At 39.6% G+C, this 22914-nt stretch overlaps 1 protein-coding gene across 1 annotated transcript in view; it reads right to left on the bottom strand.

The window, feature by feature from the left end:
- nrg3b (neuregulin 3b) overlaps window positions 1–22914 on the bottom strand; it is a 197534-nt gene that overhangs the window by 29563 nt on the left and 145057 nt on the right. The window contains exon 3 of the mRNA XM_030078026.1: window positions 7946–8019. Coding sequence (XP_029933886.1) covers window positions 7946–8019 — 74 coding nt within the window. The remainder of the gene's footprint in view (window positions 1–7945; window positions 8020–22914) is intronic.

Below are 22914 nucleotides of genomic sequence, written 5' to 3'. Positions count from 1 at the left end.
GTGTTAATATTTGCTGTTGGCAATATTTTGATATTCTTTTCAGTTACAGCCTGTAGTGTGTGTGTGTGTGTGTGTGTGTGTGTGTGATTATATTGGTTGGCTTTGGGAGGGGGTCCTCCAAAACGCCCGTAGCCCAGGGGCCTAAGTTAAGGCGCCCCTGGCAAGTGGATGCAATATCTTATTGATGTTGCCTGATCTGTATTATCCATTCAAGCCTTTCCCTGTGATTGCCCATGGCAACAGCCAACACTTATCCACTCTAAATCACCCTGACTGTCACAGCCTGCGCAGATGATGTCATTTCAACACTGATACGCATCCCTTCCTCTGGCATTGCCTTGTCTGGAGATGTTCACCAATCATGATATGTGCAGGCTCCCCATCCTTCGCACTGGCATCTCAAAGCACCCTGGAGAATCATTTGTGCCGTCTTGTGGGAGCCTTGAGCAAGCCTGGAGAATACCTGCGCATCATATCAGTCGTTTTTGGGCTGCTTTAGAGGTAGAAATCTGGCGGGTGGGAGAGACAATGGCAGGAGTGAATCAAATCCTTAATCCCTTCCTTTACTTGGGTGAGCAGAGAACCGGTGAGCTGTGTGTGTGTGCATGTTGTACACACACACACACACATATATATATATATATATATATATATATACAGTTGTCCCTCGCTATAACTTGGTTCACCTTTCGCGGCCTCGCAGTTTCGTGGATTTTTTTTTGTGCAATTTTGCATGCTTTTTTTTACTGGACTTCTTTTTCTACGAAGGTTTGAACTTTGAGAGTGTTTAAACAAGAGAGAAAAGTGAGAAAATGTTAATGCCTTTCTGAGAAAAGTGTATAAAGTGTGTAGTGAGGGGTTTTACAGCCTTAAAACATCTATAATAATTGTAAAAAATAAAGCTGACTACTTCGCGGATTTTGCCTATTGCGGGTTATTTTTAGAACGTAACTCCCGCGGTTAACAAGGGACCACTGTGTATATATATGCATATCTATCTATCTATCTATATATCTATATAAATATATAGATATATAGATATATATAGATATCCCTTGTGTATATATCCTTTGTGGCTACTTACCCAAGGCCTAATACCTATGGGAGATAAATGGCTCAAATTAAAGGCTTCCTTTCTTTCCCCGGTAAATCAGGCGGGAAAAGCCAACAGCTGGCTCACCATCTCACCTCCCTACCTCCCTACCTCCACCTACCCCTTCTTCAATCTTTCTCTGCCGCCAAAGACCTTTCCATAGTCCCTAAACTACAATTGGCCCAGCTGGACACCATTAGGGGCAAGTCATACACTCTCTCCTGGTCAAGGAAGCAGATCATTTCTGGTTCTTGACTAGTAATAATATAAATCATACCTTTCCTTCAATCTCTTGCTTCCGATTAAAGGCCCTGGCACTCTTTCATTTCACACCAATATCTCCACACCATTTCCCAACACCCTTTCTCCACACTATTTCCAAACCAGAGTTCACAGCAGTGCCGAGGGAAAACCTGCCGGGAGCCTCTTTTCCTTTTGGTCCTGGGCTTTTGAGATATGCTTTACAGTCTTTCTCTCTGTTTTTCTTTTTTGTGTATGAGGGAGTGGTGCTGTGTGCAAGCCAGTGTGGACTGCTCTCTTGAGTGGCTGCTTTGTGGCCAGTCAATACCAAGACAAAGCAAGAGGAGTAATGGATAATTTGTGATTGCAAGGTGCACAGAGATGGATTTTCAAAAAAAGCTCAAAGGACAAAGGCTTGCATAGCAGAAAAAGCTCTTTCTTACCCAAGGGGGTGATTTGTGTTTAATGCTGGCAGATTAGAGACTAAAGATGGAGAAATAATGATATAAGCACAAATGCATTTGTTTGCTCATACTGTCATGTACACACATACACATGCTCAATTGAATTCAATAGTAGCTCCAACTGTACCATTCAGCTGTCGTTATGGTGGCTTTGAGTGTACAATGTCACATGGTTTGGCTTTTGAAAACAGGCTAAACCCAAAATCCTTGATGATGGTAAATAGACCTCACTCACAAACCTTCCAGGGTACACTTAGCAGTTGTGATGGTTGGACAACTGTGGCCCACAGAGGTGGTGAATGGGGTGAAATGGTGTGGTGTTGATGATACAAGATTTAACACGGCTATATTATGTTTATGCACATGTTTGTATTATACCTGTCAATGTTTATTGTAATTTAAAAAGCAACTCAGATAATGTCATGAAATGTGTGAAATATTTTTGTCCAATCTAATATTTTTTAAATAACTTTTTGCTGAAAACCATATATTTAAGTTGTCAGTGAAAATAGCACTCTCTCTAAATAGACAACTATAGTATTACATAAACAAATAGTGACATAATGGTGGCTGCACCAAAAGGTTTCTGACATATGACAACTTTTTTGGCTGTAAAAAAAATGTCTACTGGAGAATTCTTGTTAGGAAAGTTATGGTGAAGGTACAGTAAAAACTGAAAAATGTAAGCAGACATAGAGCAGCATCTTACAGCCCCACTAGAATTAGTCTCCCTGACCTACAAGTTGTGGTCCCATACCCAACAGACTGTTTACTTTTGTGGAGATCACTACACCAGGGAAAGATGCAGTAGATGAGGCATATGAAATAAGAAGCCTCGATGCAGTGAGCAAGCACCTGGGGCTGAATAACAAGGCTGGAAAACCTGAGAGTTATGTATTGTGAATTTATATTGTAGCCACATCCTCTGCTGTCTTACCCAGAGAGTGGTAAAACAGCTCCTGAAGCTCTCAGCTGGGCTCCAGAGTATGGAAAATGATTTAATGATACAGAAGGAGTTACATTTCATATATGGCATAACTATGGCAGCAGGAGAGGTTGGTCACAAATTGTTTTCAGCTCCCAGTGTTACTGCTTTACATAATATATCTTACTGTTAAGCTGTCTCTTAGCTGCTGTGAGGGTCATTTCAAGTCAGAGGGGTTAAGCCCCATCATGGTGGGTAGCATTTGCCCTCTGAACTGCAACACGATGAGCTGTCCTGTCAGCCTATTTTATTTGGACCAATAGTAAGCTAAGAAATAAGAAATGACTGGGTGTAATGCTGGGAAATATGTACACGACTAATAAGAGCTCAGCCACCAGAACTCATCATTGAGCCGTCTGGAGGTATCATGGCGGCCCGTGACGCCTCCAGAAGGCTCAATTTAATGAAACATCTGTGGCGTTTATCAGAGATGTACCAACTCTCAGCCGTCTATCTCCACTAGTATCTAAGCAGCCATTTGCCAAACTGTGCTTGAAAATCTTTTGTGCCTTTTCCCAGTATTGCTCTTATGAACAGCACCAGTTATTTACTTGTCGATACATCTGAACCTACAATTACTGTCCCTTGGAGTATGCATTGTATTGTGCATAGTAGTGCTGTACTGTGACACTGTAAACTATAGATGTATGTTATAGCATATTGCACTGTATGTTATGAATGGCTGTTTATTGTGTAGCGAATTTTAACCTATGGATGTAAAACAACTTTAGCCATAGTGATAGAGTCATCATCAACATCATCATTGTCTTCATTGATTTGGAAATGCAATAATTTACTCTGCTGGGATTTATTAAATTCACAATGGTCAATGCATTTAGCCTACAATTTTACTGCTCCTACCACTCCTCCTCTTATGATTTCTTCTTCTACTCTTCCTTCTTCAGCAACTCCACCCTCTGCCTAACTTCATACTCTTACTATGCCTGCAGCTGCTCTTACAATTAGTTCTTCTCTTTCTGCTCCCGCTACCACTCCTTCAAATAATCTTCCACCCTGAGCTGCTCTCTTTACTCCTGCAACTGATCCTGTCACAATACAATGCAGCCACACTCTGAAACACCGTTTTCATGATTCATGTTCTTCAAGGACTGTTTATTCTATTGAGAAAACCGTACTATTCTTACTATTCTCATTCATTTAAAAGTTTTATTTTCATTTAGTGATTTTAATGTTAAGTATTGTTCTGTGCATCGATAATAAAGTGATTAAACTGATGAAACCATGTTGCTCAAGCCAAAAGTTTTGGACCTGCCATGTCACACTGGTGAAACTTTGACAGATATGGTGCTTTTTATTCATAGTCTAACAAAAGCCATCCTCACACAGTGGATCTAACCCGGGGAAAACACAGAGCACAGGCAGTGTCAGTTTGTGTGTAAATATTTCAAGCAGGAAAAAGGCGGGTTAAAATAACCAGGTTCTGACCCAGCTGACCACCAAGGAGAAAAGCCAAAGAAAAGCCAACCTGACCCAGTATGTGTTCTGTGTAAATGAAATCTGGAGCATAGCAGGAGTAAATACCACGGTAACCATAGTAACCATCTCATAGCACAACAAGCGCTCTATCACCTGCGCTTAAGGCAGCATGGAAGTTGGGCTCAGTGTGAAACTGTGGCAAACTGCCATTTACAGTCTACTGGAGGTGAGGGATAAACCACCAAAAAAAGTAAAGGTGCATTAATGGAAACGCTTTCTGCTCAAGCAGTCAAGACTAAACATATTTAGAGATATACACTCAGTGTCCACTTCATTAGGTCCACCTGTACAATCTAATGCAGTTCAGTGCAACAGCTCTGCCATAAATTCTACCTTTTAAGAAAATTTATCATGTTCAGTTTTTGTTGACATTGTGGAAAATGTGTAAATTTAATTCTATGTTTATTATTGAGGTTGTAGTTTGCAGAGGTCTTGCACTGGACTACATTATATTGAGAGGTGTTTCTAATTTTTTGTCAACATACAATGAGGGGGACAGAAAAGTGGAAACACCTCTGAATGAAATGCAGTCCAGTATAACAGCAGCACTACCATTGAGCTCAATGCCAAACATAGAGTTGAATGAACACCTCTATTACTGTGACAACAAGAAAACCTGAGCATTATAGGCATCATAACCGTAAGCTTTATGGCAGAACAGTTGTATTGGATTGTATTATACTGAGTGGGGGAACCTGATAAAGTAGCCACAGAGTGCAGAATCTACTGATCCATTTTCACTTCTGAGTATAATTGTCCTAGTTTTTGCATGATATCACACCATAATCATCCACATACTGTTAATTATCATATGAGGTAAAAGCTGAATAAAGAATCCCTGTGGTTCTGCCAGGGTATTTTTAGCCAGGTCAGTTGTGAGAAAACAGCATTAAGCTTCACAAAATAGTCTATTTTTAGTGCAACATAATTAGTGATTTGCATACACAGTCACTTCCTAATATGCTATATTTCAGTTTTGCAAAAAAGAAACCCTGTCTATTTTACTGGTTTGCATTTTTTTCACTTGTAGCTGCTGTGTGCCTTTAAATTGAACTTTGACCTTTAATGTGCCTTAGCCCCACATCAAATCAACACCAATGGCTTAAGCAAAACTTTCAGTTAGCCCACATGTTTTCTCTGGGGAATGTATTTTTTATAGCTGTAAATTATGACAACAAATAACTATAGAGCACTTGAAGTACACAGTGTTGTATTGTAAAAATTAAATAGACAAAAAATGAGGTTTTTTAATGAACTGTTTTCTGAAAATGTGAGTTAAAATTATATTTTTTGTCCAAAACACAAAAGATTCAACTCATCTGAAATAATGACTTAAAAATTCCCCAATAGGAACATAGAAAATGGCAGTGAAGATACAACAGATATAAGATAAAATAAAACCCTTTGTGAAAATGGGGTACCATGAGGGACCATGAAACATGCTTCATGACATTCACCTTTTGACCTCATTAATGAACTCTCACTGAGCTTTGGTGGCGTCAAACAGAAGGCAAAGGGAGGTAAGGTTTGACTGGTGCAGAGGAACAAAGTCACTTCACAAAATAGTGTGAATTTGTAGCCACAGTCTCCTGGGAAAGGCTTGGGGCTCCCAACTTCTCTTCCTTGTCCCTCCGACTTTTTTCTTATTTTTTAACTACACTATAGAGCTGTCATGGGGCTTCAAAGGCTCCAGGGGGCCTGGTTTTCATGAACAATAGGAAGTCACGACTTCCCCCCTCCAGAGTTTGACACAAGCAAAGCAAGATTAAAGACCATAAGAAAAATTGGAGAGTTTATGCATGCTATCCGTGGGGTTTTAAATTCATGACATAACTGGCATGGCTGCAGCTTTAGTTAGGATGCACCAGATCCACATTTTTAGTATCCTGCCCCAGGTCTAGCACTTCAAGGGATGGTAAGCCCAGTTAAAAACAGGGATTTTATTATTTTGTATTATTCCTGAGTCTTATCTTCACCATCCAAGTTTTGAGAGTTCCTGAAAGTCACAAACTGTAATAAAACAGACTTTTAAAGGCTGCATTTTTTACATTAATCCATTCCAACAAAGCTGGGTGGGCTATTTCTTAACCTAGAGTAACATTACTGTCATCAGTCTGGTAAGACCAACCAACAGCAGTGAAAATAACTGGAGCTAGTGCTTCAATAATATAATAGCAATTGTTTACCTTGCTGACATTTCTGTAGAGGTCACTTGCTATAGATTTACATTTTGGAGGCTTGTGGTTGCAGAGTTGAAGTGAGACAGTCCATGACCAGCACCATTATTTACTAAAGTTTGGTACTGAGATGGAAGATTTTGCTAACCCTCGCCTCTTCTTGTCTTTTAATATAATCCTCGTTGTGCCGGGCTAACAATTCAACAGTTATTTGTTTGTTGAAACTTGTGCGTGCTAGAACAGGACAGCAGGTGCAGCTGAAGAGTCAATCAAATGGGGGCGGGATCAATAAAAACTCATTGGATTTCTCCCACTGTTACATGTGAGAGTAACTTTTGAAACCCTCCCCAGCAAAACCGCTCATTTGAGTCCGGAGAAAACAACTGACTCTCTGGTCTCTCTCTGCATGGAAAGAACAGATTTTCACAGTTTCAGGATGATCTCTACGCCCAATTATGACAATAAGAAACATTTTAATGAAAAATTGCATTTTAGATTACTATCCCTTTAGGGCTGTGCCTTAAAGCGTATTTTGTCTAAATTTTTGTCGAAACATTCAGTCATCGTAAAAGGCTCATTTATACTCAACATTAAATATGTACACCAATAAAGGCAGATTGTGAAATGTGATCAACTCATGGGAGAAAACTGGTGGAAATGAAAGTACACCCCATGCATCCTTATAGTTTTAATATGATGTCTGTACATAACTAGGTGTGATATGATATATGCCAATCAACAAACACAATCTTGCCATGCGCAGTCTACCATCTGTCCAATTTTGTAAAGCTACATAATGTTCGTCCCAGTACTTTCTTATTTTTGGATTCAAATAAAAACCTCGAAATTATGATACTCTTGGTTGACCTGTTACTACCAAGAGGCTTTTTTTCCTGCCATATCTTTAAGTAATAGAAAAAAATGGATATTTCGTGGTATAATTTCTTGTATAGTAAACACTTCACCAACAGCTAAACGACCTACTTGTATGTTTCTTTTTCAGTACATACAAGAGTGAGTCATAACTTGCGGCATACATTTCAGCTGTACAATCAGTTACTGACGTCTGCATTTCTACAATGTCACATCACCGCTGGCCTGAATCAAGCAAAACATTAAGAGATTTCTATTTTTATGCCACAGATGAACAATCAGACCTTTTTTGCATCAATAATTTGAGATTAAATGAAATCAATAATATATTGAGGATACAAACTGGCACACTAGACCTTAAAGGAATAACTAGCTATTATTAGATTTTAGCTAAAAAAAAAAACAAACTATATTAGGGCAGTTTCCCAAAAGGTGTAGTATGCTGTGTAGCAAGGGTTACATTGAGGCTGTTCTCAAGGGGTTTATAATTATCTTGACGGATTCAGTGAGGGTTTCAGTCAAGGCCACGTAGTACACATTGCTCTTATGGATTTGTTTTTACTTTGCAGATCAATACACCAATATTGCACAAAGAAAAATAGAGAAGAGAGCGTACTTGGGTCTGACAAGATAGCATCTGTCTTGGGCACAAACTGGTCGCAGCGTAATCCATGATAGCCCTCCTTACACCTGCGAGAGAGAAAGAGAGGGAGACAGAGAGAGGGGAGAGATTTGAGATTTGAAGTAAGACACACCAAGCAGAAAGTAATGAAGTACAGCATGAACTATCAGCAGAAGAGACCTTGAGATAAGGAGAAAGTGAAAAGTACAGAACAAGGGACCTGGATAAAGGATTGAATAGACAGGAAATGCTGAGTGCTTGCTGAGGATTGAAGTGCTGCAGGGAGATATAGAGGAACTGTCGAGAAGGGTGGGGCGAGGAGAGGGAGAGGAAGTGGAGGAGAGTTGGGCAGGCCTAAGCAGTGCCTGCAACCTCACTGATAGCACATGACTGACAGGAATGCCAGGTCCCAGTGGAGGAAATGGGGGTACTGGGATGGATAGTACTTGGCATGATGCACACATTGTAAGATCTACAGTGGAAAGGAAGCTGCCACAGTTGGTATGCTCATACAAACAAAGTCCTGGCACAATGCAGTAATTTCTGCAGATATTTGCTATTATTGTCAAACAAATATTCTTGTGCAGTTGGTGCCTGCAGATCCCCCAGCAACTGCCACATAAAAAATCTACAAAGATGACATTTGAGCGCTGGCTTTTTTTTTCTTTTTTTTTTTTTTATAAAGAAAGATTTCAGCTGTACCCTCCACTGTGCAACCACTCCGTACGGTCAAAAGCTATTTTAACAAGACAGGCAGTTTTGAAACTTACTGCATCATTTTATGTAATGACAGGGCGTTTTCCCCAGACAACAATTCTGTGCTGATGCTTTATATATTTATATTTCCATCATTCTAAATAAATGAGTCAAACCAAGCGTGCTGTGACATGAGTGCCGACTACGGGCAGGTAATTTTTGCCCTTATGATACCAATTCCAGTGCTTCAAGATCGGTATCATTTGGAAATAATCCATTTGTTTTTCATCTTTCACTGTTTCAGGAGAGCACATTTTCATGTGGAGGAAAGTAAATGATTTTTTGTACATTGCCTCTGCATATCATTTCCTCTTTTAAATTGACCATAAAGCTGTATGCTGTATTTTCCTCTGTATTATCTCCTTTGGAATGTGATTTGTCATTGCAGGATTGCACAAAAATATTGATTGTTACATTGACATTTACAGTGAAATCAAAATTCATGACATAGCCTACATTTTTTTTATGGTGCTATTTTATACTAAGCCCTGGCTGCACATGGTATGGTCTAAGCCTCTCTCAAAAAGGACTTGCATTTTTTATTCTTATCTTCAATAACGGCTATACTTTGAGAACATTCAGTGGGCTGATCCATCCCTCACTTCTTTCAAGGCTTAGGAGAGACAATTGAGGGATTTGCTTTGATGCATCTGTTTGTACATAAAGTTGTACATGACCAACTGATATGTCAAAATTGTCTCTCTTCTCTCTATTTCATCTCTGGATGACCTGTTCTAAGTTGGCTTTGGGGATTTAAACACGCATTATCCATCAATATCTGTCCAGCACGTTTCCAGCACACTGCCAAAGTTCCCACGTACTGAATGAGTGACAGGCCGGCTTAGCACCACTCAGACTGACTCAGCGTGGCTTGACCTGAGAGCATAAAAAGCCAAATAAAAAGAGTGAGCCATGTAAACTGAACTGAGCAGTGGAGATCACAAGTTGGGTTACGTTGGGGATCAGAGCTGCAAAATGGTGATAGAATTTAATCATTTGTTGAGTCTGTATCTCTTTATGAGGCACTCATCTCGCCCGTGTCCTCTCTGACCCAGTATGGAGCTGCATAATGGTAAAAATAAATAAGATGTATGTTCCTGAGGGCAATAGAATAAAATAAGACCTGGGAAAACTGTGCTCCCTGCATAGTAAAAGCATCTGTAACAACCTATTAGTTGTGCATCATAATGCATAAATGGCAGACATAAACACTGAGCACTCTCCGTTCTGTAACATCAAATAAAGCAGAAATACAATAACAACATATTTTTTCCTACAAAATCATTATGATACGTTATGATACATGGCATTAAGTGTGGTGCTTGAACCGACCAGGTGGATAGTCAGTCTGGAGAGACAAGTGCACTAAGACCTGGGAACTTAACAGAGTGAAAAAACTATGGTCACATCATGTTTAAAGTTTTAATAAAGCTCATCACACAGGGGCATTTTATGTGGTAGGGCTAGGGAGCCAAGGGAAAAATAGGGGATCTGAGGAAAATGAGAGGAACAGTTAAACATGAACAATAAACATTATTACACGCATATCATCTTTTCAATCCCCATATGGAGTGTTTTAATTTATTTTGTATGGCAATTATTCAGTTTAGTTGAAATGTAAAAAAAACTGTAAACTATATAAAGAAACCTCTAATCCCTTTCCTCTGTTTATTGATTCACTTAAACAACAGCAACAAACATGTTATTTCAAATAGGAAAATTATTAGGGGGAAAAATACATGCTGAGGCTACGAAGCCGGAGCGTGATAAATGATTTGGAGCTGGACTGCTGAATCACAGCCTTGTTTACTCGCTCTCCTTTACCCCATCCGTTCGGCCCACACTGCCTCAAAGTCACGGTGCAGTCCTTATTGGGATAGACTAAAATGCAATAGGGCATTAAAATCCGGTGATGTTTATTGATCGGGATTCCAGATAGCATTTAAAACTGTTCAACGCAATTATGAAAACAAGGAGTTCAAGTATGGACCAGAAAGTGAGTTTTGAAAGCCGAAAAATCTCAGCACCTGGCAAAGTAATCGTTGAGTCATCGGTATTGATCAGCAGCCCCATCAAGGCCCCGCAGATATACTGTGGTTATTTTGCAATATGGGCAGTAAAATCCTTACTTATAGCACCTTTAAATATGGAGACTCATTAACTGTTCAGCCGATGTCTGAAAATACCGTCAAACTGAAGCCCGTAAATCTTTAACTCATTATGTCATTCCACATCCAAAGTAGCAAAAACAACACACACACAAACACACACACACACACCACCCACACATACACACCTCTATCGTTCTCTGCTCAGCCAACCAAAGGAGGAGATAAAGGGCTTGAATCTCTCCCGTCATTGTCTCTCCCACAGGCAGATTTCTACCTCTTAATCAGCCTGAAAATAGCTAATGCAGTACAGTACACTAGTGCCCCCAACACACACACACACACACACACACACACACACACACACACACACACACACACACACACACACACACAATGATTTTCTGTAGTCCCACTTTTCATAGCAGCATGCAGAGCTACTTATTACAACTGTGTATTTTTGTAGCTTGATTAACGGCTTGATTACTGTTTGGATCATGTCATAATACAGTGCTAATTTCTATGGTGAATATGTGGTGAATATCCTCGCTTGTTCCTCATGGCCACTGTTTGTAGTATGCAGCGCTCAGTTTGCATGTTTAAAGCCCACCTCACAGTAATTAAGTGATCAGAAATGTGAACTCAGAGGGAAACAAGGCTGAGAGTAGCCTTTTCCAAGCTGTCCCCAGTGTAAACGGCCATGAAGGCAGACCTTTAAATCAGACATTTCACATTGATAAGGGATGAGCGACGGAACATGCCATGCCATGCGTGGCTCGCCAGTCGAAATGACAAATGCACAGACATTAGATTCATTATTGAATAAGAATTGCTGTGAAATATGAGAGAAATGTCAATCAGGGGTTCCCAGTGGGAGAAAGGCTTAGAATAAGAGACAATCCTAGCAGAAGCTGGAGCATTGGCAGACATTGCTGCTACATCGCAAGTCAGCAGCTAAGCCACTGTTAAAAAAAAAAAAAAAGTTAGTTAAAATGAAGTTGCATGCCTCAGTAAGCAGGATATCTTTGGTTATTATGCAGACTACAAATGTTTAGGGTTCATGTACCAACATGATTAAATATACTAATAATTCCTGGATGACTGTGTGATAGGAAATAAGCCTACCTTTCAGCATCCTTATGTTCAAGACCTCTGTTTACAGTAAAAGGGAGCATGGTTAGGTACAAAACACACTCTCTTGATGCAATGGCAATGTGTCAATCTGAGTAAAACAGCCAATGACGCACAAGAAAATTCAGGGAGGTGCTCATTGTGGCCAGTCAGATTTCAAGGGTAAATAGTGGCACCCCCACTGCTACTTGGCTCCACCCCAGAGCACACCGTGTTTCCCTGGGTGTGCACCGTGATGCCTTGTTAGTATTCTGGATCACAAACCCGAAGGCAAAATGTCTGTCTGGCTATCTGTTTATGTCGGCGCTTTGCCTTCTGTTTGTCTATGTCTCCATCTCGCCCCTCCCACCGTCTCTGCACTACTGTGAAACGAGCCCAGCCATCCTTCAATGTGATGCAAACAATGCTTTGTAAATGTGTTTGCGTGAATGTGGAGTCGAATGCCTGAATGCACGATAAACATTGTGAGATAATGACACACTTGGAGTACGTGTTTGTGTGTGTATCCAGGATGAGGGAAATGTGAGAACAAAAGCTTGTGTGTGTGTGTGTGTGTGTTCGTGTGTGGGTTGCAATGTGGGTTTCAATAGAAAATATCTGACAGTGAACCTAGATGTGTGTGTAGGGACACACACACGACAGCGATCTCAGATTTGTGTGTTTACATCCTCCAATAAATGTGTGTGTATGAACATCGGCCGTGACAACCGAGCTGCTTTTAACACATGCTCCAGTCATGGAGAAAACACACCTCTGTGTCTGGAGAATGAGGAAGGGGTGGGGAGCACGGCTTCATAACTAACCACCATCCTGCTTGTTAATTAGTGTGAAGAAAAATGGAAGATAGTTTTTGAGCGTAGGGGGGAAGGAAAAGAGGTGGAGGGAAGGGATCAAGGAGGAGAGAGGGGAAGGAAAAGTGATTGTGTTCATATTCAGCCAAGCCTTTCCCTTACACTCAAATGCTTATGCAAGCTTGCTGGCACTTTTTAACTCTATAACTGATGAGACAGATGCTAGATCTTTCTCGAGCATGAGGCAGGAAGCTTACTGTAAGCAAAACATCCTCCCAGAATATCAAGCTCTTCCTGCCCATGTTTACAATTAAACCTTTCAGACAGTTGTGCATCTAAGGCGGGATTTCCTCTAACACCATCCATACATTGACATGTTGCAATTTCTTTTTGGATGAAAGATATCTGGATGATCATTTAAGTGAAATGAATTCATTTAAAGGGATCAGGAACACTAAGGCTCCAATTTACTAAAGCCTTTAATGTGTGCAAAAATGTTTAGCATGTGTAAAACCAATGATAGTTTAAGTAATAGCTTTAGTAAATCTGGGTGGAAAACATGTTTTTTGAGGTGTTAAATCATATCAAAGTGTTACAGATAGGGCGCAACACCTCCACATATGAGTGCATATGTGCAACTGCTAATGTTTAAGGTGCTAAACTGACAGTTGTGCTTTTTTCCAGGGTTAAAAATCAGAAGTAGGTGAACATTGCTGGGTGTTTTGTAGTATTGTTGGCTACTTTAGTTAACTTCTACATAATCAGATTGATTTAATGGCCACTACCCCTCATCCCCCACTTCTTCTGGTGTCGTCCACATGCAGTGAATTGCAGTTTTCAGATTAGGGGAGTAGGAGGCAAAGAACTGAAACTGGGACACCGTCATGCTTTAATGAATTTAAAGGGGCATTGAGTATTCTATGACCTAAACCCTGACCTCTATTGGTGACTGAGGAATTGCAATAATGTAAGGTCTGTGGCACAGCTTTAATTAATATATATCTAATAAACTCCCAGTTTCACAACAGAGACAACTAAGCTATTTAGTTAACACAGAGATCCATCATAATTGTTTAGAGAACATAATATGTCATGACATAATTTTTTAATTGAATAACACTGCTTTACACTCTCCTTTTTGTCTTGATAGGAATGGTCTATACTCAGCTAGTTGTGCAGCAGAAAATCGAATGAGGTGGTTCAAAATGTACTACTGGAGACACATTACGGTGGCGTAATTGTCTGTGATGGGACAGGTGAAAGCCATTGAAAATCGATATGTAACTCAAGTGTTACACATTTAACACCCCCTAATCATCAAAGCATATGTGCAGGCAAAATGGATCAAAACTACATATGCCATTGCTGCCTCGCTGGCAGAACCCCATATATTAGAAGACATTACATCAAAATGGAAATACAACTGATTAAACACAAATTGCGGAGGCATCTTATTCAGTAATAACACACTGTTCTCAGTGTAGATAATCATAAGCTGGAACTAGGGCTAGAAGGTGAGTTCTGAAAGCCAGAAACCTCAACAACTACTACTCTCTCTGTGATTTAAAATAATTGAGTATAAGTCCTCAATATAATCAACATATTTTGTGGTTCCAGTGTTTCATCAGCCAAAAAGCATAAAACCAGCTAATACAATGACCTGCCTGAATTATATTATCCAAATTTCCTAGACTAAATATTAAAATACATCTGGCTCATTTGTTTATACTTGTATTTGGTTGATCAATGTCCTTATTAAGGCAATTTGCATGTGCCTGAATTGCTTGCATTTGAATGGCTGCAGTACAATAAGCAGCCATTCATTAAATGAGAATACAAAACAGACTTGTTTACTGATGGTCAAAGTGTTTAGGCTTTAAACCATGACATGTCGTACATTTACAGCTTTAGGACTGCCCTCCTTATTGGATTCACAGCACCTTGGACAGTGTAGCTACAGCTGAATAATTTATTATATTCCTGAGAACTGGAGGCTCTCAAAACTAGTATCTCAGTTGTTTCCAGTGCATTTTGTTCATGTACTGGCAAACATGAAATAGACAGCCATGCTTTAAACTCAGGAGAATATTTTCTTTCATCTCTCTCTACTCCAAAGGTAGCTGCAATATATTATACAATAATATATGTCATTCATTGCATGCAAGGAGCCTGGCAGACATTGTACATGTAATCAACTTAAAAAGGTAAGTATTCTCTTCATGAAGCCCACGTTTTAGGCTACATTCAGTTTGAGCAAATTTCTTGGAAGTAAAAGCAAGTGCTTTGTTAGGGGATGTTTGCAACACACTGAAAATCACATTCCCCTTAGACTTTAGGTTAGAAAAAATTGGAAGCCCAAAGGGCAAATGGCTGACTTCAGTGCTTAGGATGCACCACTCAAGAAAAAAACAAAAACAAACACAAAAACAGACATAAGCATTGACACAGCCTAAGCCTGAATAGAAGTGGCTTTCTCTACGCCATGCTCCATGTATTCTCAGGAACTTACACATGTGAATTAAGCTGGCTGGCCATGAATTGTAGCCTAAGATTGCATTGTGTGGGCTGTGCTCCTCATTTGTCCCTAGCATGGCCAAGTTTCCAAATCCAGTTTTGGCACCAACGTGTTCAATTAAAAAGCACGGAATACCTTAACACTGTGTTTTCATACTAATCCACTGAAGGCTGGCAGTGTTGTTTTAGTGCCAGGTTTAATGTTATCACACAATGGCAAAATATGCAAAATGTTGTGGTCTAGCAGTATATACTATAGAAAAAAATCTATTGTAATATACTGCCAACCATCTGTTAACTTACCCCCCACCCCCCTTTGTTTAATATCACCTAAGGCAAGGCTTGCAACTCCAAATAGAAAAGGGGCACAAAATAGCTAACACATGTCAGACAGTGTTTCCTTTGGAACAGCTTGCTGTGCTCCATGCTATAGCTTGGAGTGGTTAGCATGTGAATGGCATGCAGATAACCAGCTGATTTCATCAAGAGCCAAACAAATGGTAACATTACCACTAGACAGTTTTGGGAAGTGATCACTGATCCCACTTGTATTAGTCACTTTTCAGTGGTTGAAGTATTTGAAAAATTGTGCGCCGTCACAAGAGAATATGTGCAGTTAATTTTAACCGCACCCTATGCACGTGCTCTCATCTGCAAGTACATTACCTTTATCAGCCTCTACACCCTGGCCAGATGAGCCAAAACAGAATTAATAAGTTGATAAATTCAAAGCTGTCTTGACAAATGAGAAAATAAGATCAGATCAAAAGGAAACTTGCTGTACATGTAAGATGAGGAAACACTGCATGTTTGGCACTTGATTTAACCCATGTATGATGACTGGGTGGCAAACAGACAGTATCTACAAAACATTTCAGCTTCTGGAATTTGGAAGACAGCTATTCTTGGACAGAACACACTTTCCCTTAATTGCCTGTCTTGTTGGAAATGACTTTCCTCAGTCTTCACTATCAAAGCAAATCGTTGCTTGGCAGCAGTGATTCTAACCATGCTCAATAGCCAAACTTATCACATTGCACATTGCATAAAATCTTTTGACTTACTGCCACCTCTCAAAAGAAGCAATAACTAGTGGAGCTGATGCTGTGAAGCATTACAGAATTGGGCGTTAATCCTAATTTGCATGACCTGACCTACAAGTCAGTATTATATGCATAATAAAATCAACATTTGCATGACCAACACAGATGCAATGCGGCGTTATGTTAATTCTGGTGAATTATTGACATGAATTATATAAAATCCATTCATTCTTTGGGGTTAGTGAACAGTGTTACATTCTAATTTAGCCATTTTGAAAGTACATGAGCTGCTCAAGTCCATGACACAAAAACTACTTTATATCACATCATGTCCCTCTTCAGAGACTCAAGTGTATAAAGTATAGAACAAGTGTAGGTAGTGGGTATGCAATTGATTTAAGATAACCTGCTTTCCACCGCTGCCCAATTTTCACGACTGAGAAGGTCAGAATGACTGACTGGAACTTTTTTTTTTTTTTTTTTTTAAAGGAAAAATAAGACCTCCAGTGGTCTAATTTCTTCTATAATAAGAAACACACACACATGCATGCACACCCAACCACCCACATATGCACAGCTATCCTTGCCTTACTCTCAATATCAAAGCCTAATCAGTGCCTGACACTTCCCTCATTGTTATTGATGGGCTTAGAGGGAAGAATAGGCTGCGACTTGGCAGCAATCTATCAGATTGTTCTATGGGGGGGAAATACAACAAGAATAAAATGCCTGGGATAAGGACAGTGTTCTGCCTTTATCACATATTCCTATCGTCACTCTGCAGCAGTGTACAGGGGAATGCAGGGTGGATATGACTTACAGTATATCTTAATATCACCCTCCATCCATTGATTTAACCCCTAAAAAAATCATCTCTGTTCATCAATGTTACATATTCAAGCTGGTCTTGTTGATCTTTGACAATAAAACACTCTCTGTACACAGAACCAGGAAGGTCCTTATACCACACTTGTGACAGTTGTACCATAGTTGGTAATCTACCCATGTAAAATCTTTTTTTTTTTTTTCCAGCAACTAATATTAGTTATGCTAATATTATTCATGTGAAGAAGCCATTTCGTTTAACAAGAAATGCAGCAGTCCTTCAGCTGGCGGGACTGTCCTGTGAATTTGTACATAAGAGACTGATATGTATGTGCCGGGATGTGCCCATATTTTCATCTTTAATACCATACCAAGAAGAGGCCTGTAAGGTTACATTAAAGGTCTACTATACAAAATCACCCATGGTCATTTGAAGCGTGGACCCTTCAGATTCAGCTGGCTGATGGTTGAGTCATGGTTCCCATGGTTGAACCGACTCACTGCTCGATTATGTGCTTATTCCACATTTTTCACAGTTGAGTCTCACGGCCCTCACTTCAATCAAACCACAGTAATTTTGCATAGTATATCTTTAAGATACAACGGTTACCTTTGAGGGACATTCAAAATATGTGGCCACAAAAAGAAAACATGTAATTGTCATGATAGATGCAAGCAAAGAATAAATTAGTTTGAGATCAGGGAGAGTTGAATGTTTGAAGATATTTTATTTGTTGATAGCAGGAAAAAGTCGTATGTAGAACACTATGTTACCCTCTGATATACTGTAAACCACGCTGAAAACAACTATAGTGTGTGACTCCATTCCTAAGGGTTCTGACTAATGACCCTCTGGTTTGTTATGGTAATGTACAGTGCTAAAAGGTCAAGATAGTTGTAAAATTAGAAGTATGGTTATGTAACTGTCTCTAAGGCCTTTAATAAGTTTTCACTGTATATCATACTGTATATATTTCACATCACTGGTACATTTTGTGTCTTATTTGTATGCTTTTTTTGCTGTATCCTCTTATTATTGCAGCGGCAATGTCCCAATTACATCCACAGATGTCATTAAATTTTCATCTTCATCTTTTAAATTTAAACAGTAATAAGAGCACTTCAGCCCTTTTATGGTGTGCATTCATCAAAATAAACACACACAAAGAGTCCTACAGCCCTATTAAATGTCATCCTAATAGCCAGAAAACTAAAATATTTCAATGGCAACACAGCGCGAATACAACACAGCACAACATGTTCTCATCCGCTGTGCCCTATCTACAATGCTCCGAGAAGTCATTAAGCTTTTGGAGGATGAAGATGTTTCGGCTTGTTTGCCTTGCGTATCAGTAGGGCTGGATGTGAAACTGGTAGCAGGCAGTGTATCACGCCGGAGTGCACACTACATCATGACTGCTCTGCAAGCTGCGAGTCTGTAACAGGTGCTGTTTCAAAGGACTGGAGATAACAGAGGGGAAGAGAAGGGTGAGGAGAGATGGACAGAGTAAGAGAAGGGGGGATGCTGTTGAAGGGAATGTATTCCTCTTCATCTTCAAATATTTCTTTTCGCTCTTACCCTCTCTCTCACTCTCTCTCTCTTTCTCCCTGTGTCTTTGTGTATGCGTGTAAGTGTGTGCACGTGCAAACAATAGCAAACAAAGCTGGCAGGCTGGAAAAATATGTTCAATTTTTAAGAGGATTATACTCAAAGGTATTCTCTTACAATAGGGCTGAGCTCTACCAGGAGCGAATGTAGGTATATGATTCATAAGATTTGCACTTCCAAGCTGCAATAATACTTCTAATTTGCATTACAGTATGTACCATAGAACCATAGGTGTACCCCTCTATTTGTATATTTTACTATTTACACTATCCAGTATGCTTTTGATTCATTAGCTTTTCAGACACATTTAGCCCATGAACTGTCACGTTAGACTAACTGAAAAAAATGCAGTAGATCACTTTTCTAGTAAAAAAAAATACATTCATCACAGTAGTTAAAATGAAATGCAATCTATTTAAGATGCTGGCTCTAGTCTAACCTTCACTCTTTTCAGTAGGAGAACAGATATGATGCGGGGATGAATGCCTGATCCATTCATTTTGTTTGTTGTCCACTGAATACAACTGAATGTATTTTTTATGGGCCGTAACCATTCAGGCTCAACCAAGTCTGCCTCCGCAGTCAGTCCTCGGGCCCAAGACTCCTAGTCTGCCTCTCAAATTACCTTTGGTAGAGCAAAATCTTAAGCAGGAACAAACATTGGTACTGGTATTGAAAGATGGAGGAGCTTGAGGCAGAGCAAAGGAATGAAAACTGATGCCAAGTTGGCCATTTATCTTCTAGACAAGCAAGTGCAATTTATGTCACCTAGCGTTTGTTATCTGGACTACTGCTGTCGGGGAAACTAGTCGAACCCTACTACTTGATCTAATACTTTACTTCCATTGCTCAGAACCAGGCCGTGTGGGGCTGTGCAAGGCTGAGCCAAAAGGCAAATTCATGCTGCTTTGTAATGCTTTCCCATTATATACAAACCTAAGCAGACTAATGTTATGTTTGTGGCTGCTCTGCACTGTGTAAAAAAAAAATCCGTCGAAACAAGTCACCTGTTTTAAATCCTGTTTTGCTTAAAACAAGAAAAAAAATCTGCCAGTAGGATGAGATAATCCCACTTGTTTCCAGTGCTTATCAACTCAGCAAACATTTTCCGGATGGCGACGTCGCGTCCCTGGCCAAAAATGGTTACGGTTGGATGCCAAAACTACAACATGTTACGAGGTGGACGGCCAAATGGTGATTTTACTTCCACGTCCAGTAAAGGTCCAGTCAGACCATATCTTACAAACCAAGAAATACTGATCATATTATTGGTAGGAGAAAAGAAAATGCATGTCTTTGCTTATTTTGTTGATTACAATAACATTTAATTGACACTTTATTTGGTTGTGACACACAGACAGCCACTCCACATGCAGACTGTTAATTGACGCCATTTTTTTAAATATAAAAAATTATATTTTATGCCATTTATGCATACTTACATGTAAATGCAAGTTTTAAGTCTGTAGTATTTGTATGAGTTGACTCTTAATCCAATCTGTCTTTGGTCCTGCGATACACACCGAACACATGCGATATGACCATCGTATATCAGATATGCCTAGGCTACATGAAAAAAATTGAAATTCAATTTAAACAAAGTATTTCTTTCCTTTTCTTTGCTGATCTGGGACTTTCAGTTAAATTATGACAAGGTAGGTGTGAGTGTGGTGGCATTTTAATATCAGTGGTCGATTGCACACTCAAACAAGAAAACTCAGAGGTGCAGTGAAAGGTTGTATTATTTTCTTTCTTCTTTTTTTCTGGACATGTACAGCTGCTGAACGTTGCTACAGCCGCCAGGAAGGACATTGAGCCGACGGCCATGTAACGTCTCGGATGTTGGCACAACTTCCATTTGGAACTATTCCTGAACCATGATGGGACTCCCTGATTGGACATTCAAATAATGGTCACTCAACGTTGAAATGTTTGTGTCCAGAATTTTCTGGAATCAAATGGCATTTTCTTGATACCAGTATGCTGATTTACTTTATTCTACCTTGTTTCAACATATTGTACGTGTTCACGGAGAAGTTCCTTCAACAAGTGAAACAGATTTGGAAACAAGTGGTGCTATCTCAACCCACTGTCAGCTTTTAAAATAAGTTTTTAACACTGAACACGAGACACAGTGACTGACTTAAAATAGTCATTGTTTTGCAGTGCAGCAAAGATGCTACTAACATCATAAGCTCTTTATTCTGCTAACAAAAGCTAAATTTAGCTCCCTGATTTACTGAGAAATGATGACTCAAGGACAAACATTCTGAGAATTACATGTTGTCTTGTGTACAGAACAGAGTTAATAGCGCATGGGGATAGATAACCCATCAGCTCTATTCATGGCGATCATCTGGTCCTTTGACAAAAGACTTGCTAAAGGACAACAATAATTGGTTAGAGTGGCCTGTTTTGATGTGCCATAGTGAAATGATTAGTGTTGATGATACACATCTATGACTCACAAGCCTTGCAGTGTAACCCATTTAGATCCCCCGCCATTACTATGTTTCACTTTTAGCTGTGCTCCACTTGGCACCATGTTTCTAGTGACATTACTATAGAAGTCATGCCACATGGCCATGAGTAATTTCTACAGGTCCTAGCATAACTAATCCTAACCGACTTGTGCTGTTAGAAGTTATCACAGTCAGTGTTGAACTGTATGTGAACTGACTGTGTTTGCTTCGCTTGGCGTACGCGCTGCTGTGTGAAAGGGGGATGGAGACAGGTTCTCTTTTTGTTTTGATTCAGCTTCGTCTCTGCACCTGCAGGAGGTGCTGTGTTACACGGTCCATGTTGAGTCGTGGTTGACTGTGCCTGTGAACTACCACGGATTAAAAAAAAATGGGATTGTTATGGGATGGCTGCATGTCTGAAACTGAACGCTCAGTGGAGATAAGACTGGACATGATATGATATCTAGCTGAACATGATTTTTTTTTTTCTTTTTTGTGAGGAATGACTTCTTATTCAACTTTTTGGGTCAAAAACATGTTTCTACAGGTAATTCACTTTGCAGTATATAAATGACTATTGGGTTGCTGCTGTATTCATGGCAAAATTGTACCTGGAACATCTAAAATGCACTGTATGGAGTACATCTCAACTATTGCCACACTGTCTACAGCAATAATCTACAGAGCATATGTTTTGGTGTGTACTGTGTTATGGTTCTGTGATGTGTAAACTGAATGATGACTTTGATTTCGCTTGAGGCTGAAATACATACAGCAGTTGGCTATAACTGTATGCCTTTATTTGCACTGTACGGTGGGATTTCAAAGCTTATTATGATATTATCTGACTGAACATTTCAACCGAGAACATTTTGACTATTTCCAATATCCCAAAGAGCTTGAGTGGGCAACCAGTCCAGTATCCTCCCGAATCAGCAGAGAAATGCGTCTGTGACTGTATTAATCATTGGACTTCAACTATGGCTGCAAGCAACTGCCAGTCTACCACAACACATACTGTTGGCTGCGAACACTATCATCCTGTGCATTGCAAAATTGGCGGGGGTGTTTGAATTGTGCTTTGAGAGGATATAACTTGATTATTAAACTGTAATAAAGAAAGATTGTGGGAGAGAAAAAATAACACCAGAGGCCCAGCCTGTCACTGAGTTGCTTATGAATTTATCTTTGATATCATTTGCATGCCCCTTTAGAATTAATATAAGTGAAGATAATTAATTACGTTTAACTGTGCCATTTGGAACCTTGACAATACATACTAGAAAGGCAGGCGTATGACACAACTCATTGCATGTCTCTCTTTTCTTTTTCTGACAGCCTTTTTGGGTTATGTTTATAAAGGGTGCCAGTATTTTTTAGTGAGTATGGCAGATTATATCACTATAACCCATGACAGGAATAATTGTTACCTGAATAATCCTCTTCCTTCTGGCGGAATACTCTGAATGGAGATTTAGATGTAAATCTTATTTCCATTTCAATCTGTCTGGGCTCTAAAATGAAGTCTAGCACTGATTAAGGTACCCAGAAATATGTGGAATGGGACTTTTTGAAGCAGTTTGTGGTTTTCTTATGGTAGAGTTATTCCTGTGCTGATTAACAGTCAGAGAGGGAGAACTGGACCACATCCATTAATAACATCATCTATACCTTGTATACAAAATGCCAAAAATTAATTAGATAAAGTCATGGTTAAAGATATT

Source organism: Myripristis murdjan, chromosome 19 (genome assembly GCF_902150065.1).
Source record: "Myripristis murdjan chromosome 19, fMyrMur1.1, whole genome shotgun sequence".
Taxonomy (NCBI): domain Eukaryota; kingdom Metazoa; phylum Chordata; class Actinopteri; order Holocentriformes; family Holocentridae; genus Myripristis; species Myripristis murdjan.
The sequence above is the reverse complement of the archived record's forward strand: the minus strand, read 5'-3'. Positions and strand labels throughout refer to the sequence as shown.